At 40.7% G+C, this 13610-nt stretch overlaps 1 protein-coding gene across 10 annotated transcripts in view; it reads right to left on the bottom strand.

Moving 5' to 3' along the window:
• Positions 1–13610, bottom strand: part of SCAPER (S-phase cyclin A associated protein in the ER) — a 406842-nt gene that overhangs the window by 254326 nt on the left and 138906 nt on the right. For all 10 annotated transcript variants that reach the window (XM_075897363.2, XM_075897366.2, XM_075897365.2 and 7 more), the window contains 3 exons: positions 12632–12713; positions 10429–10581; positions 3298–3405 (listed from right to left, as the gene is read on the bottom strand). In XM_075897363.2, the coding sequence (XP_075753478.1) occupies positions 3298–3405; positions 10429–10581; positions 12632–12713 (343 nt within the window). The remainder of the gene's footprint in view (positions 1–3297; positions 3406–10428; positions 10582–12631; positions 12714–13610) is intronic.

Below are 13610 nucleotides of genomic sequence, written 5' to 3'. Positions count from 1 at the left end.
TCGATAGATGTTGTATACCTTGACTTTAGCAAGGCTTTTGATACGGTCTCCCACAATATTCTTGCCAGCAAGTTAAGGGATTGTGGATTGGATAAATGGACGGTAAGATGGATAGAAAGATGGCTAGAAGGCTGGGCCCAGCGGGTAGTGATCAATGGCTCGATGTCAGGATGGCAGTCGGTTCCTAGTGGAGTGCCCCAAGGTTCGGTTCTGGGACCGGTTTTGTTCAATATCTTTATTAATGATCTGGATGGATTGCACCCTCAGCAAGTTTGCGGATGACACTAAGCTGGGGGGAGAGGTAGACACACTTAAGGGCAGAGATAGGGTACAGAGTGACTTAGACAAATTGGAGGATTGGGCCACAAGAAATATGATGAGGTTCAACAAAAACAAGTGTAGAGTCCTGCACTTGGGACGGAAGAATCCCAAGCATAGTTACAAGCTCGGGACCAACCAGTTAAGTAATAGTTCTGCAGAAAAGGACCTGGGGGTTACAGTGGATGAGAAGCTAGATATGAGTCAACAGTGTGCCCTTGTAGCCAAGAAGGCTAATGGCATATTAGGTTGCATTAAGAGGAGCATTGCCAGCAGATCCAGAGATGTCATCATTCCCCTTTATTCGGCTTTGGTGAGGCCGCATCTGGAGTATTGTGTGCAGTTCTGGGCCCCCCACTACAAAAAGGATGTGGACGCATTGGAGAGGGTCCAGCGGAGGGCAACCAAAATGATTAGGGGGCTGGAGCATATGACTTATGAGGAGAGGCTGAGGGACTTGGGTCTGTTTAGTCTGCAGAAGCGAAGAGTGAGGGGGGATTTGATAGCAGCCTTCAACTTCCTGAAGGGAGGTTCCAAAGAGGATGGAGAGAGGCTGTTCTCAGTAGTGACAGATGGCAGAACAAGGAGCAATGATATCAAGTTGTGGTGGGAGAGGGCCAGGTTGGATATTAGGAAAAACTATTTCACTAGGAGGGTGGTGAAGCAGTGGAATGGGTTACCTAGGGAAGTAGTGGAGTATCCATCCCTAGAGGTGTTTAAGTCTCGGCTTGACAAAGCCCTGGCCGGGTTGATTTAGTTGGAATTGGTCCTGCCTAGAGCAGGGGGCTGGACTTGATGACCTTCTGAGGTCTCTTCCAGTTCTATGATTCTATGAATCCACAAGACAACACAGTCGCTGTGCCCATGAGTGGATTTATGTCTCTCAGGCTATGTTTGCACTAGGAGTGTAAGCGTATAGTCGATTAACCAATAAGCAAAACTTATAGGTTAATGCTAGAGAATACATGCATTTCCCCCCAATCCATTACCAGCAACCCAGCTCAGTCCCAGCTTGCACTGGGTTCTGGGCATTCCCCCACTGCGGCTCTGCATTTAAAGTGTATTAGGAGTCAGGCAGGTAGCCCGGCTCAGTTCCAGCTTGGGCCAGGTCTGGCAGCTCAGACTCCTCCCTCCCGGATAGGGTCTGCCCGGAGACTCTAGAATAGTCAACTAACCGATAAGAATTCATGAGATTAATCCACTATTCTATTAACCAATATTTAAAATCCCTAGACTGCACTAGCACTTTGGTTGCTTCTGCTGCATTCACAGGTATCAACGATTGTCAAGTGTGCTTAACATATGTATTTGGGAAGGAAGTTATGTCTTTTTTCCTGTGGGTGCAGTTTCACCATGTTATGCATGCTTTTGTCATCTCAAAGTTAAATTATTGCAAGGGGTTGTCCTTCGTAAACTGCAGTTTTTGTAGAAATGGGTAGCTTACTTGTTCAATGTCTACTCATTACGCTGTGTATTGAGATAGCTGAGGTCATATGAGGCACTCATGCCAACAAATTCCCCCTCATAAATGGACAGCAAGGTTTAAAACAGTGTTTCTCAAATGGCAAACCGCAGCCAATGGGAACCACAAGGCTCCTTGGCTGTGGAGCCAGTAAGTAAAGAAACCGGAACAGCCTGGTAGCAGCTCTCTCGCAGTAGGTCCACAGACCACTCTGAAAAACATTAATTTTGTTTTTCATTGGAGAAGAGTCATGACTATTATGTTTAGAGTTCATAAAAATATTTGCTAATAAAATTAAAATTGAGTCGCCTATTCAACTGCCATTTTAGCACGAAGAACATTTTTACTGTTACAAAACACAAAATACACAAAATTTGTAACTAATCACAAATTAGTTATGGAAAGAGTAATGGAAGCTTTCTGAGTTTCTGATTCAAATTTACTATGTATGGTAATTATTCAATAAAATGAATAATGTTTGAAGATGAAATCCTACAAATTTAAAACTGTTCTTTTATGTCCCTTTTGTAAGCACATTAATAAAAAAATGTATTACATATATTTAATTTCTTGAACTTTCCTATACATGATAAACTTAAAAACAAGAAAAGGTCTGGTAGCACTTTATAGACTAACAAAACATGCAGATGGTATCATGTGCGAGTTTTGCAAAATGACTTTGCCCAGTCAACAACGGGCCTCACCTGCTAGTTCTAGATAAAGATGGCTTTGAATTTCATGTCCTTTCTTGATTTCCCACAGCCTGGATTTGAGATCTCAACAGGAGAGTTGTAAAGATAAATACACAAATGATCATGAGGTGCTCACGTACTATGGTGATAATGATCATGTAAGTATGACAGATAGAAGGATTGACCATAAATTTTCAGACATGCTACAATACCCACTTGTTTTTCAGGTGATTCTGGGAGGGAGAGGGTGATGGAAAGAAACATGACTGCAGGTGGCTAGGAGGTTGAAAAACTGCAAGAGTAATCTGGGAGAAAAATACACACTATTTTGCAGTGGGAAACAGGTTTTCATGGTTGCAATTAGCATGTGTGTGTGTGGTGGTATTTTTGCTGTTTTGCTTAAAATCTAGGATCCCTGGTGACATCCTGTTTTGCAGTTATACATAAATTGGGTTTTATAGTGTAAAAACATGTGGTGTAAGTAGAGTTTAGTGAGGTGCCAAAGAAATCAGTGATTTTAAAATTTTGTTCATTTAAAATTTTGAATTGGGGTAATGACCTCTCACCCTTTCAACCCATAGGATGAAAACCACTAGTTTAGGAGGATAGAAAAAAATCCATAGTAGAAAACAAAATCAAGTTATTTTACATTCTTTCTTTTTTTTCTTTCACTTTTTTAAAATTGCTAACAATTGTATCTCTTATATTTGATACTTGATTTTTACTCTTTGTTCTGTCTTGTTCAAATCAGTCTTAGAATATTAAATTTCAGATGGCACTATAAACCAGAAGAATAGTAATATTAAAATCTTTTACAAAACATACCACTTCTTCATCTGAAAGCTCTCGTCCTTGGATGCTGCTATTTTCTCTCACTGCTTGTTGGTGTTTTTTCCCCTTAATATGGCTAAAAAGATACACCTCTGAGGAAATCTGGAATGAGAATTACTGGTGATTAATCATTTTACTCAACAAGGTATCTATAATATTTCTCAAATGTAACAAGGAAGTATGCTTAGGTTTTACCATTTGATTAAAACTGGAATCTATATTTATGATTTTTAAAGTTTCAATTACTTTTTTTTAAATGGTTCTTCGTTAAAAAAACACCGCTAATAACAATGCTGTAATCTGAGCTAAATAACTAATGCATACATGACGATGCTTAATAGATGTCAGACACTGTATTCCATTAGCACTGGTGTTTGGGCAGTACTGCATATGCACCCAGAGGTATGGTCGAACATGAAGGAATTCCACTATTATACGATTTTGGGGTTATCATACCAACAGTTTCCACCCCCACCCCATCCCCATACTGTTATAGTGGAAACTGGCACAATGGAGGGCCCAGGGTTCTTTATTTTTGCTTTAAGCAAGTTTAATTAAAAATGGTGTAAATGCCTGTGCACCATTTGAAATAATTCTAGGTTTGGACAGGAGCTGCAATACAGATGTCCTAGGAACAGCACAGAAGGTGAGAATACCAAGTTTGTCTGATGCAGATAAGGCCTAGAAATACAGTCTAGAGTTCAGCTAATAAGAGCAATAGTAATGTTTAGCACAGGGACTGCATTTTATTAAGCTGTCACAAGATCCAAGGTACAAGGAGTAAGAATTGTCTCTCTCTCTGATGCATAAACCAACCCAGGACATCCTTCAACTATCTCTGTGCTTACAACATGCTGTAGCCATGCTGGTCCTAGGTTATTACAAAGATAAGGTAGGTACGATAAGATCTTTAATTGGACCAAATTTTTCATGAAAGAGGCATGCTTTTGAGTCACATACAACTCCTGACCAGAAGAAAAGCACTGTGTAGGTCGAAAGCATGTCTTTTTCACTAACAGAAGTGAATAAAAAAATATTTTACCAATAAATAATAAAAGACTGGTCCAATAAAAGATATTATCTCACATAAGAAAATAAGAACGGCCATAATGAGTCAGACCAAAGGACCAATTAGCCCAGTATCTTGTCTGCTGACAGTGGCCAATACCATATGGGAGGGATCACAACAGGTAATCCTCATGTGATCCCTCCTCTGTCACCCACCTCCAGAGAAACAGAGGCTAGGGATACCGTTCCTACCCATTCTGGCTAATGACCATCAATGGACCTAACCTCTATGAATCTACCTAGCTCTTTTTTGAACCCTGTTAAAATTCTAGCCTTCAGCGCATCATCTGGCAAGGAGTTCCACAGGTTGGACTGTGAGCTGAGTGAAGAAAATCTCCCTTTCGTTTCTTTTAAACCTGCTGCCTATTAATTTACTTTGGTGACCCGTAGTTCTTATATTGTGGGAATAAGTAAATAACTTTTCCATATTCACTTTTTCCATACCACTCATGATTTTATAGACCTTTATCATATCCCCCCTTAGTCTCCTCTTTTCTAAGCTGAAAAGTCCCAGTCTTTTAAATCTCTCTTTATACAAGACCCATTCCAAACCCCTAAACATTTTTGTTGCCCTTTTCTGAACCTTTTCCAATGCCAGTATATCTTTTTTGAGCTGAGGCAATCACATCTGTATGCAGTATTCAAAATCACTTAGTTTGCGGAAATCTTTTTGAAGCTCTTTACAGTCTGCTTTGGTATTAACTATATTGAGAAGTTTGGTATCATCTGCAAATTTTGCCACTTCACTGTCTACCCCTTTCTCTAGATCATTTATAAATAAATTGAATCAGATGGGTCCCAGAACAGACCCTTGGGGGACCCCACTAGTTACCTCTTTCTACTCAGAAAACTTACCATTTATTCCTACCCTTTCTTTCCTGTCTTTTAACCAGTTATCAGTCCATGACAAGACCTTCCCTCTTATCCCATGACAACTTACTTTACTTAAAAGCCTTTGGTGAGGGACCTTGCCAAGGGTTTTCTTTAAATCTAAAAATACTATATCCACTGGATCCCCCTTGTCCACGTGTTTGTTGACCTTCTCAAAGAACTCTAGTAGATGAGTAAGGCATGAATACCCTTTATATCAGTGTTTCCCAATTTTTTTTGGCCACGGGACCCTTTCAAACTCAGAAAAATTTCAAGGAACCCACCAAGCCAGGTATTAAGTTTGTCGAGAAAAAAAAACAAAAAAAAACCACCCAAACACACACAGACTGCCAGTACACCACAATTGGTAGTAATAAGATGCTAAATACAGTCATGCGATCACCATTCATTTAAATTCAAGATATTGAATACACCATTCATTTATATTCAACAAAAATCATATTAAATATGTACAAAAAATAAAACTATCAAATAATATTAATTATATTCATAGTTTTCAATGCGAAGAGTGGTTTTTCTTCTTTTCTTGGCAAATTCTTTTTATATTTGGTTTAATACTAGAAAGTTGGATTCGCATATCTGGTACAGCATTCAGTCCATTTCTGTATTTCGTTTTCATTGCTGCATAGTTCAAGAACCCAGTTTCGCACAAGAATGTACTGGCAAAGGGTAACAGCTGACGAATTGCACGTCTTGATAAAGATGAATATTCTTGACTTTGACATAAGTCACTCCAAAATGTAATCAGAGAAACTTCTTTAAATTTTTGTATTAATTGGCCATCTGAAGCGATTTCAATTAGGTTTTCATAATCTTGTATAGAAAAAATGACTGGCTTTTCTGTTAAACTTAGTGGATTTCGAATCCAGTTATTGTTGTCATTGATGTTTGGAAAATACTTAATGATGTTTGTGTATAAATCGCAGAGATGATCTGCAATGTTGCTGCGAATATCTTCATCAAGTTTGTATCCATTTTCTTCAAGGAAATCATTCAGAGTTGGTAAACAATCCAAATCATTTCATCCTACAGATGAGATCCAAAACTGTAGCTTCCATGACAATGACAAAATTTTGTCTTTCGCATTAAAAATATTTACATTCTTTCCTTGCAGCGACAGATTTACTTCATTTAGTTTGGTAAAGATGTCTGCAAGATACGCAACTCTAGATAACCACAAAAAGTCTGTTAAACCATCAGACAGTTGGAATTTGTGATCCATCAGATTTGCGGAGAGCTCATGACGCAATTCAAATAATCTAACCAGCACTTTTCCTCGTGATAGCCACCTGACTTCTGTATGTAGAAGCAGGGCTGTGTGCTGACTACCCATATCTTCACACATAATTTTGAACAGTCTTGATTGTAATGGTCGAGTTTTTATATAATTAATCATCTGTACTGCTTCGTCCAACACATTTTTAAGAGCGGGAGAAATATTCTTAACTACCAGAGCGTGTCTGTGGAGAATGCAGTGACTGCTGGTGCAGTTTGGTGCTACATTTTTTATTCGTGTTACAGTGCCAGCCACTGTTCCTACCATTGCTTTGGCACCATCACTGCACTCATCAACTCATTTTTCCCAGCTTATTTGATGTGTTTTCATAAAGTTATTCACACAATTGAATATATTCTCACCAGTTGTATTGGTTTGCAAAATTCACATAAAAGTAAGTCTTCTTCAATAGAACTATTAAAATCGTAACGGACAAATATAAGCAGAACTGCAAGACCTGCAACGTCTAATTGTAATGCATATGCATCACATAAATGCAGCCGAAAAATAAGCTCCTTCTCGATGTCAGCTGCAAGATCGTGAATACGACGTGTGACAGTATTGTTTGATAGTGGCACAGCCTCAACTTTTTTACTAGACTCCTGATCCAACATACACATCACAATACCTTTTGCACAAGGTTTTATGAGTGATTCCCCAATAGCGTGTGCTTCTTCGGCAAGCGATATACGATAGCTTACTTTGTAAGATGCCTCTGTTGCATTTTCATTATCAGATTTGGCAATTTTTGACATGAAGAGTTTACTTTTTTCAAGCGATTCAAGCTTTTGCTTAAAAAAACTAATGTCTTTATCTTTGTATTCTGGATGATTTGTTTCAAAATGTCTTCGCAATTTAGCAGGTACTATTAGATAATATTTTGTTGCACACTACACACTGGGCACCTGGAGCATCTTCATTTCCATTGCTTGTGAATCCAAATGTCAAATAGTCCTCACAATACTTGCGTTTCTTATTAGTCAGCTGAAATTTTTCATAATTAACTTGAGCTGCCTCAGTATTTTCCTTGCTGGTTTCAGTAAAAATATTGGAGTTTGAAGTACTCACTTTTCTCTTTAAAGTTCCTTCTTTTAACCAACGATCCATGGGGAATTTTGATATTAGATTGAATTCTTAAACTTAAAGTCACACACAGGAGCCACGTGTCCTCACAGTGTGTAGGATTTGTAGGGGATTTGTTCCGATCCTCACAGTGAGTAGGAGTTCCCGTGTTCCACTCACTGATAGTACTCCTCCCCCCTCCAAACACACACATGCTGCCTTTACCAAGGGACCTAGCAGCAGCAACAGCTGCTTGTCCCGCTTCTGCCCGATCAACCCAAGATCCCTCTCCCGCGTCCCCCGCTGCCTCTCTGCTTTTTCCGGTGGTAAAAGCAGAGCGGCAGCGGGGGACGCGGGAGAGGGATCTTGGGTTGATCGGGCAGAAGCGGGACAAGCAGCTGTTGCTGCTGCTAGGTCCGGTCGTAAAAGCAGAGCGGCAGCGGGGGACGTGGGAGAGTGATCTTGGGTTGATCGGGCAGAAGCGGGACAAGCAGCTGTTGCTGCTGCTAGGTCCGGTGGTAAAAGCAGAGCGGCATCGGGGGACGTGGGAGATGTCTGAAAGGGGAGCAGGGAAGGAGCCAGCGTCTTTGCGCGCCGGGCTCCTCTGTCTCTTTATAGGCGGGGGGAGGGGAGCGTTCAGGTTCTCGCGGAACCCTTACGTTCGCTTCGCGGAAGCCCAGGGTTCCGCGGAGCACCATTTGGGAAACACTGCTTTATATAAACCATGTTGACTTTTCCCCAACAAATTGTGTTCCTCTATGTGTCTGACAATTTTATTTTTTAATATAGTTTCAACTAATTTGCCCAGTACTGACCTTAGACTTACCAGTCTATAATTGCCTGTATCACCTCTAGAGCCCTTTTTAAATATTGGCATCACGTTAACTATCTTCCAATAATTAGGTACGGAAGCTGATTTAAAGGCTAGATTACAAACCACAGTTAATAGTTCCGCAATTTCCCATTTGAGTTCTTTCAGAACTTTTGGGCAAATGCCATCTGGTCTCAATGACTTGTTACTGTTAAGTTTATCAAGTTGTCCCAAAACCTCCTCTAATGACACCTCAATCTGGGACAATTCCTCAGATTTGTAATCAAAAAAGAATGGCTCAGGTTTGGAATCTACTCAATATCCTCAGCCATGAAAACTGAAGCAAAGAATTCATTTAGCTTTTCCGCTATGACTATCATATTTGAATGCTCCTTTAGCATCTCGATCGTCCAAAGGCTCCACTGGTTGTTTAGCCAGCTTCCTGCTTGTGATGTACTTAAAAAACATTTTACTATTACTTTTTGAGTTTTTGGCTAGCTGTTCTTTAAACTCCTTTTTGGCTTTTCTTACTGTATTTTTACACTTAATTTGACAAAGTTTATGCTCCTTTCTATTTTCATCACTAGGCTTTGACTTCCACTTTTTAAAAGATGTCTTTATCTGTCACTGCTTCTTTTACTTGGTTGTTAACCACGGTGGCACTTTTTTGGTTCTCTTACTGTGTTTTTTAATTTGGGGCATACATTTAAGTTGGGCCTCTATTATGGTGTCTTTGAAAAGTTTCCATGCAGCTGGCAGAGATTTTACTTTTGTCACTGTACCTGTTAATTTCTGTTTAACTAACTTCCTCATTTTTGTGTAGTTCCCTTTTCTGAAATTAAACACCACAGTGTTGGGCTGCTGAGGTGTTTTTCCCACCACAGGGATTATACATTTTATTATATTATGGTCACTATTCCCAAATGGTTCAGTTATATTTACCTCTTGAACCAGATTCTTCACTCCACTTAGAACTAAATCAAGAATAGTCTCTCCCCTTGTGGGTGCCAGAACCAGCTGCTCCAAGAAGCAATCATTTAAGGTATCAAGAAATTTCATCTCTGCATACCATCCTGAGGTGACGTATACCCAGTCCCTTAGCATTTCATAGTCACTATTATTGTCCTGGTTAGGTGGTTGATAATATATCCATAATGCTATTCTTATTATTGGAACATAGATTTAGTATCCATAGAGATTCTATGGAACATTTTAGCTCATTTAAAACTTTTACTTCATTTGATTCTACATTTTCGTTCATGTATAGTGGCCACTCCCCCACCACCATAATCTGTTCTGTCCTTCTGAAATATTTTGTACCTAAAATAGGCTGTCCCCCATTGATTAGCCTCATTTCACCAAGTTTTCATGATGCCTATTATATCAATATCCTCCTTTAAAACTGGGCACTCTATTTCACCCATTTCACTATTTAGACTTCTAGCATTTGTATAGAAGCACTTTAATAATTTGTCACTATTTATCTGGCTGCCAGTTCCTGATGTGTTAGACTCTTTTTCATTTTATTGTCTCATCTCATCCGTCCCATACTTCCATCCTCTCCTCCTGACTAGAACATAGAGCATCTCCATTAATAGAACCTCCCCTAATAGATGGATCAGACAGAGACATGTGCTCCTCCTCTTAATTGACTTCTTGGGTTGGTTATGAAGCCTCACTCAATGATAAGGAGTCCATAATACACAGAAAAACAAATAGCAATCAGCCCAAGTGAGGTAAAATCTCCTAACTCCCAATTTAGTGTACTGTGCCCTAGATTATATGCTCCTCTCTTCCTGTTTCTGGGACATTGCTAGACTTTGCAGTGCAAAGGAACAACAGTCAAATGAAACAGCAATATAAAATCTGCTACATTTCACAACTCTGGTCACAAAAGCAGACTAAGCAGGAGAGAGTATAGGGGCAGTGCTCCACTTATCATACATTTATGTCTGCAAATCACAACAAAATTGGTAGATCAAAACTTTAAATAGGCCATCACTTCAATCCAACTTACCAAGACATTGCATAATGAACACTGCTTTTTTCGTTCATATGGTGTAAGTTTGGGTGCATAGTCAGTATTAGCATGTCTCCCACTGCTTAATTCAGCTGCCTTTTCTTTCCTCTGTTCAATTTGTTCCATGTGTCTCCGAATGCTTTCATCATGCTAAATAAAACAACAAATGGTAGACAACATCAAATAAGTACTAGATGATGCAACGTTACATTGAAACTTAAGTATAATACCATCCAAAATGTCAAAAAGGATGTACCATATTGTAACACATCTTATTGATATAATTTAAAATATAACACTATGCTGTTATTTGTGTGGACTAATATCATTTGTAAATCTAGGGCCTTATTGTTGCATTCAGTATTTTGGGCTCATGTTGAATTTCATCCTCAGGAAGAACTCTGAGACAGACACCAATTCAACTTCCAGAATCATGCAGACATCACTGTATAATTGCATTTGTTCTCTTTATGGAGTGAAAGCAATATGGCATCAATTAAAATGGAATAATAATAATAATAAATAATTTATTTAGATTGCAGTACACTAGATCCTTTCAAACAACGTTTAGTTTATCAACCACAAAATGATGGCATAGGTGGCCAAAAGTCCTGTTTTTAAAGGGGCAGTCTCATATTTAAGCCCACTTGCAGGTGTCCCTACTTTTTTGTCCCATATTTTCTCTCTCTCTCTTCTCCCATCAGTACTGGTAGGTCCTATTGCTGGCTGGATACTTGCTCACCAGCTGCCTCCCTCACCAGTGGTGAGTGGGGGATGTCTAGTGGCTGAAAATGGGGGTGGAGGTGCAGGGCTGGTGGTCAGGAAAAACTGTAGTGTGTAGTGTTGGTCTCTGCCCCTGCTGGTCCATCAGTGCAGTCCCTGCTGCAGGCCTCCTCTTGGCCAGAAGGCCTCCCTCAACCTCCCACATCCTGATTCCAGCCAACACTGGTTGCTTGCTGCAGTGGCCAGTGAGAGGGAGCAGGCAGCGGTTAGTTATATGTCACCTCTGTTGCCCACCCATCGGCCCGTTACATGCTTCCTCTCTCACTGTCCTCTCCTTGCTGCACTCCTTCATCTCCCTCCAGCCCCACTGCTCCGCCATATCCCTCCGGTGGGTATGTCCCACTCCTGGCACTGTGCAGAAATCCAGACCCTGGTCAGATCATGCAGCTCACCAATAGCCTGGCTGGCCAGCTTCTTCCTTCCTTCATTGCCTCTGGCTGGGCTGGCACCCAGGGAAAACTAAAGACCCTCTGGCTGGGGCACTGGCCAGGAGAACTAAGCCCTCCATGTGCTAAAGCCTCACACAGTGGCGGGCATAAGGAAGCTTCTCTGACCCTCAACTAAGCACAGGAGTGGCAGGGAGGAAGGTATTTCCAGCTTGTTTGTGCTCTGACCCTGCAGGACCCCAGTGAGGGGAGCTTAGCACCCTATTCAAATGCTACCCCCCTGCCATAGGTCCTGCCCTCAGGGAATGGGAGACTGCTCTGTTCCCCAGGTACCCTTCCCAGCTAAGCCACCTCTCTGGCTGGGTTCCTGAAGCCCCTACAGTCAGGTTCCCTGGACCCTGGTTCTCAATGAAACCTTAGGGTTTAACCCCTTCCTGCCTGCATTGTAGCCAGGGGTCAGGAGCTGGCTGGCCTATGTAAACAGCCAGCAAGAGCTTGGATATATTAGCTGCCTTTCTATGGGCAAGAAGGGACAAGCTAGTGCAGGGTGGGGGTGAAAGGGGGGAGTGAAAAGATGACATCTGGAAAAACATGGGCCAGGTCATTCCTACCCCCACCCCCATTCAGCTGGAAGCAGCTCCCATCCTGACCTTCTCACATTCTGCAGAAAGGTTGCTGCTTGCCATGTTCTGGTGTGAACTCCGACAGAAATCTGGGGAGGGGGCCTTTGACCCTGCATGTCCCCCACATTTTGCCCTGAGAAGACATGGCATCAGGTACCAGGAGAAGTGGGTCAGTTCCCAGGCCCAGACAGCCATGGAGTGAGAACACAGTCACACGGAGAGCAAAATCAGACCCATCTTCACAGGCTAGATAAAAAATCTGAACTACAGTAGCAAAATGTGGGCTATAATATGGCTATATGGTAATGACTTTGCTAAGTAAAAATACTTAAGAAAATAATTTTGAGGAAATTCAATGTTAAACAAGAAATGCATTTTCAGTTAGGAAGAATAATTCTTGCTTTATACCTTCAACTGAATCTTCTTTTGTAACTCCTCCATTGCTTCTTGTTGAGCTGCAGTGAGAGCTGCCAGCCTCTCCTCTCGATCTCTACCAAAGAAGAACATGAATTATAATAAAAGTGGTAAAGGTATGAAATATACATTTATAGTTACAATATGTATTTGAGATGGAAAAAGAAAACCAGAGGTGTTAACCACCATTTAAGATAAAGGTAGCTCAGGAGGGAGATGATAGTAGTACAGAAGGAACTAGGTTAATTACTAAAAATAACAGAAACATTTAAATGTGATGGCCTCATAACAGCAGACACCTGAGACCTTGTCCAGATTCCAGACCCCCGTCCAGTTCAGAGCAGGTATAAGATGACATGGTGGTAAAAAACACTTAGGAATGTGATGTCCTATCTACACTAGTGATAGAGATGCAGCCGTGTTAGTCTGATCTAGCTGAAACAAAAGGCTGTTCTCAGTAGTGATGGATGGCAGAACAAGGAGCAATGGTCTCAAGTTACAGTGGGGGAGGTCTAGGTTTGATATTAGGAAAAACTATTTCACTAGGAGGGTGGTGAAGCACTGGAATGGGTTACCTAGAGAGGTGGTAGAATTTCCATTCCTAGAGGTTTTTACGTCTTGACATGACAAAGCCTTGGCTGGGATGATTTAGTTGGGATTGGTCTTGCTTTGGGCAGGAGGCTGGACACGATGACCTCCCAAAGTCTCTTCCAGACCTATGATTCTATTATTCTAACTTAAGCAGAAGGTGATTTTAACATGAAGAAAGTTTTTCATACATAGTATAATGATGGTTATAGGTTCAATAAGTCAAAATTCATATATGCATCCAACTCATATTTGGCCCAACAGAGATAGAGAGGTGAACAGCTGAAATGGCTATTGAATTAAAAACCTCTTTGTGGATTTTTGATTATGAACAGACCATAAAAAATAGGAAAAAGGCAATTTGTTGAAAGGTCTTGTTAGTAAT

The sequence above is a fragment of the Pelodiscus sinensis genome, chromosome 14 (assembly GCF_052426305.1).
Source record: "Pelodiscus sinensis isolate ZL-2025 chromosome 14, ASM5242630v1, whole genome shotgun sequence".
Lineage (NCBI taxonomy): Eukaryota > Metazoa > Chordata > Testudines > Trionychidae > Pelodiscus > Pelodiscus sinensis.
Note: the sequence above shows the minus strand (reverse complement) of the source record. Positions and strands in the feature narration are given on the sequence as shown.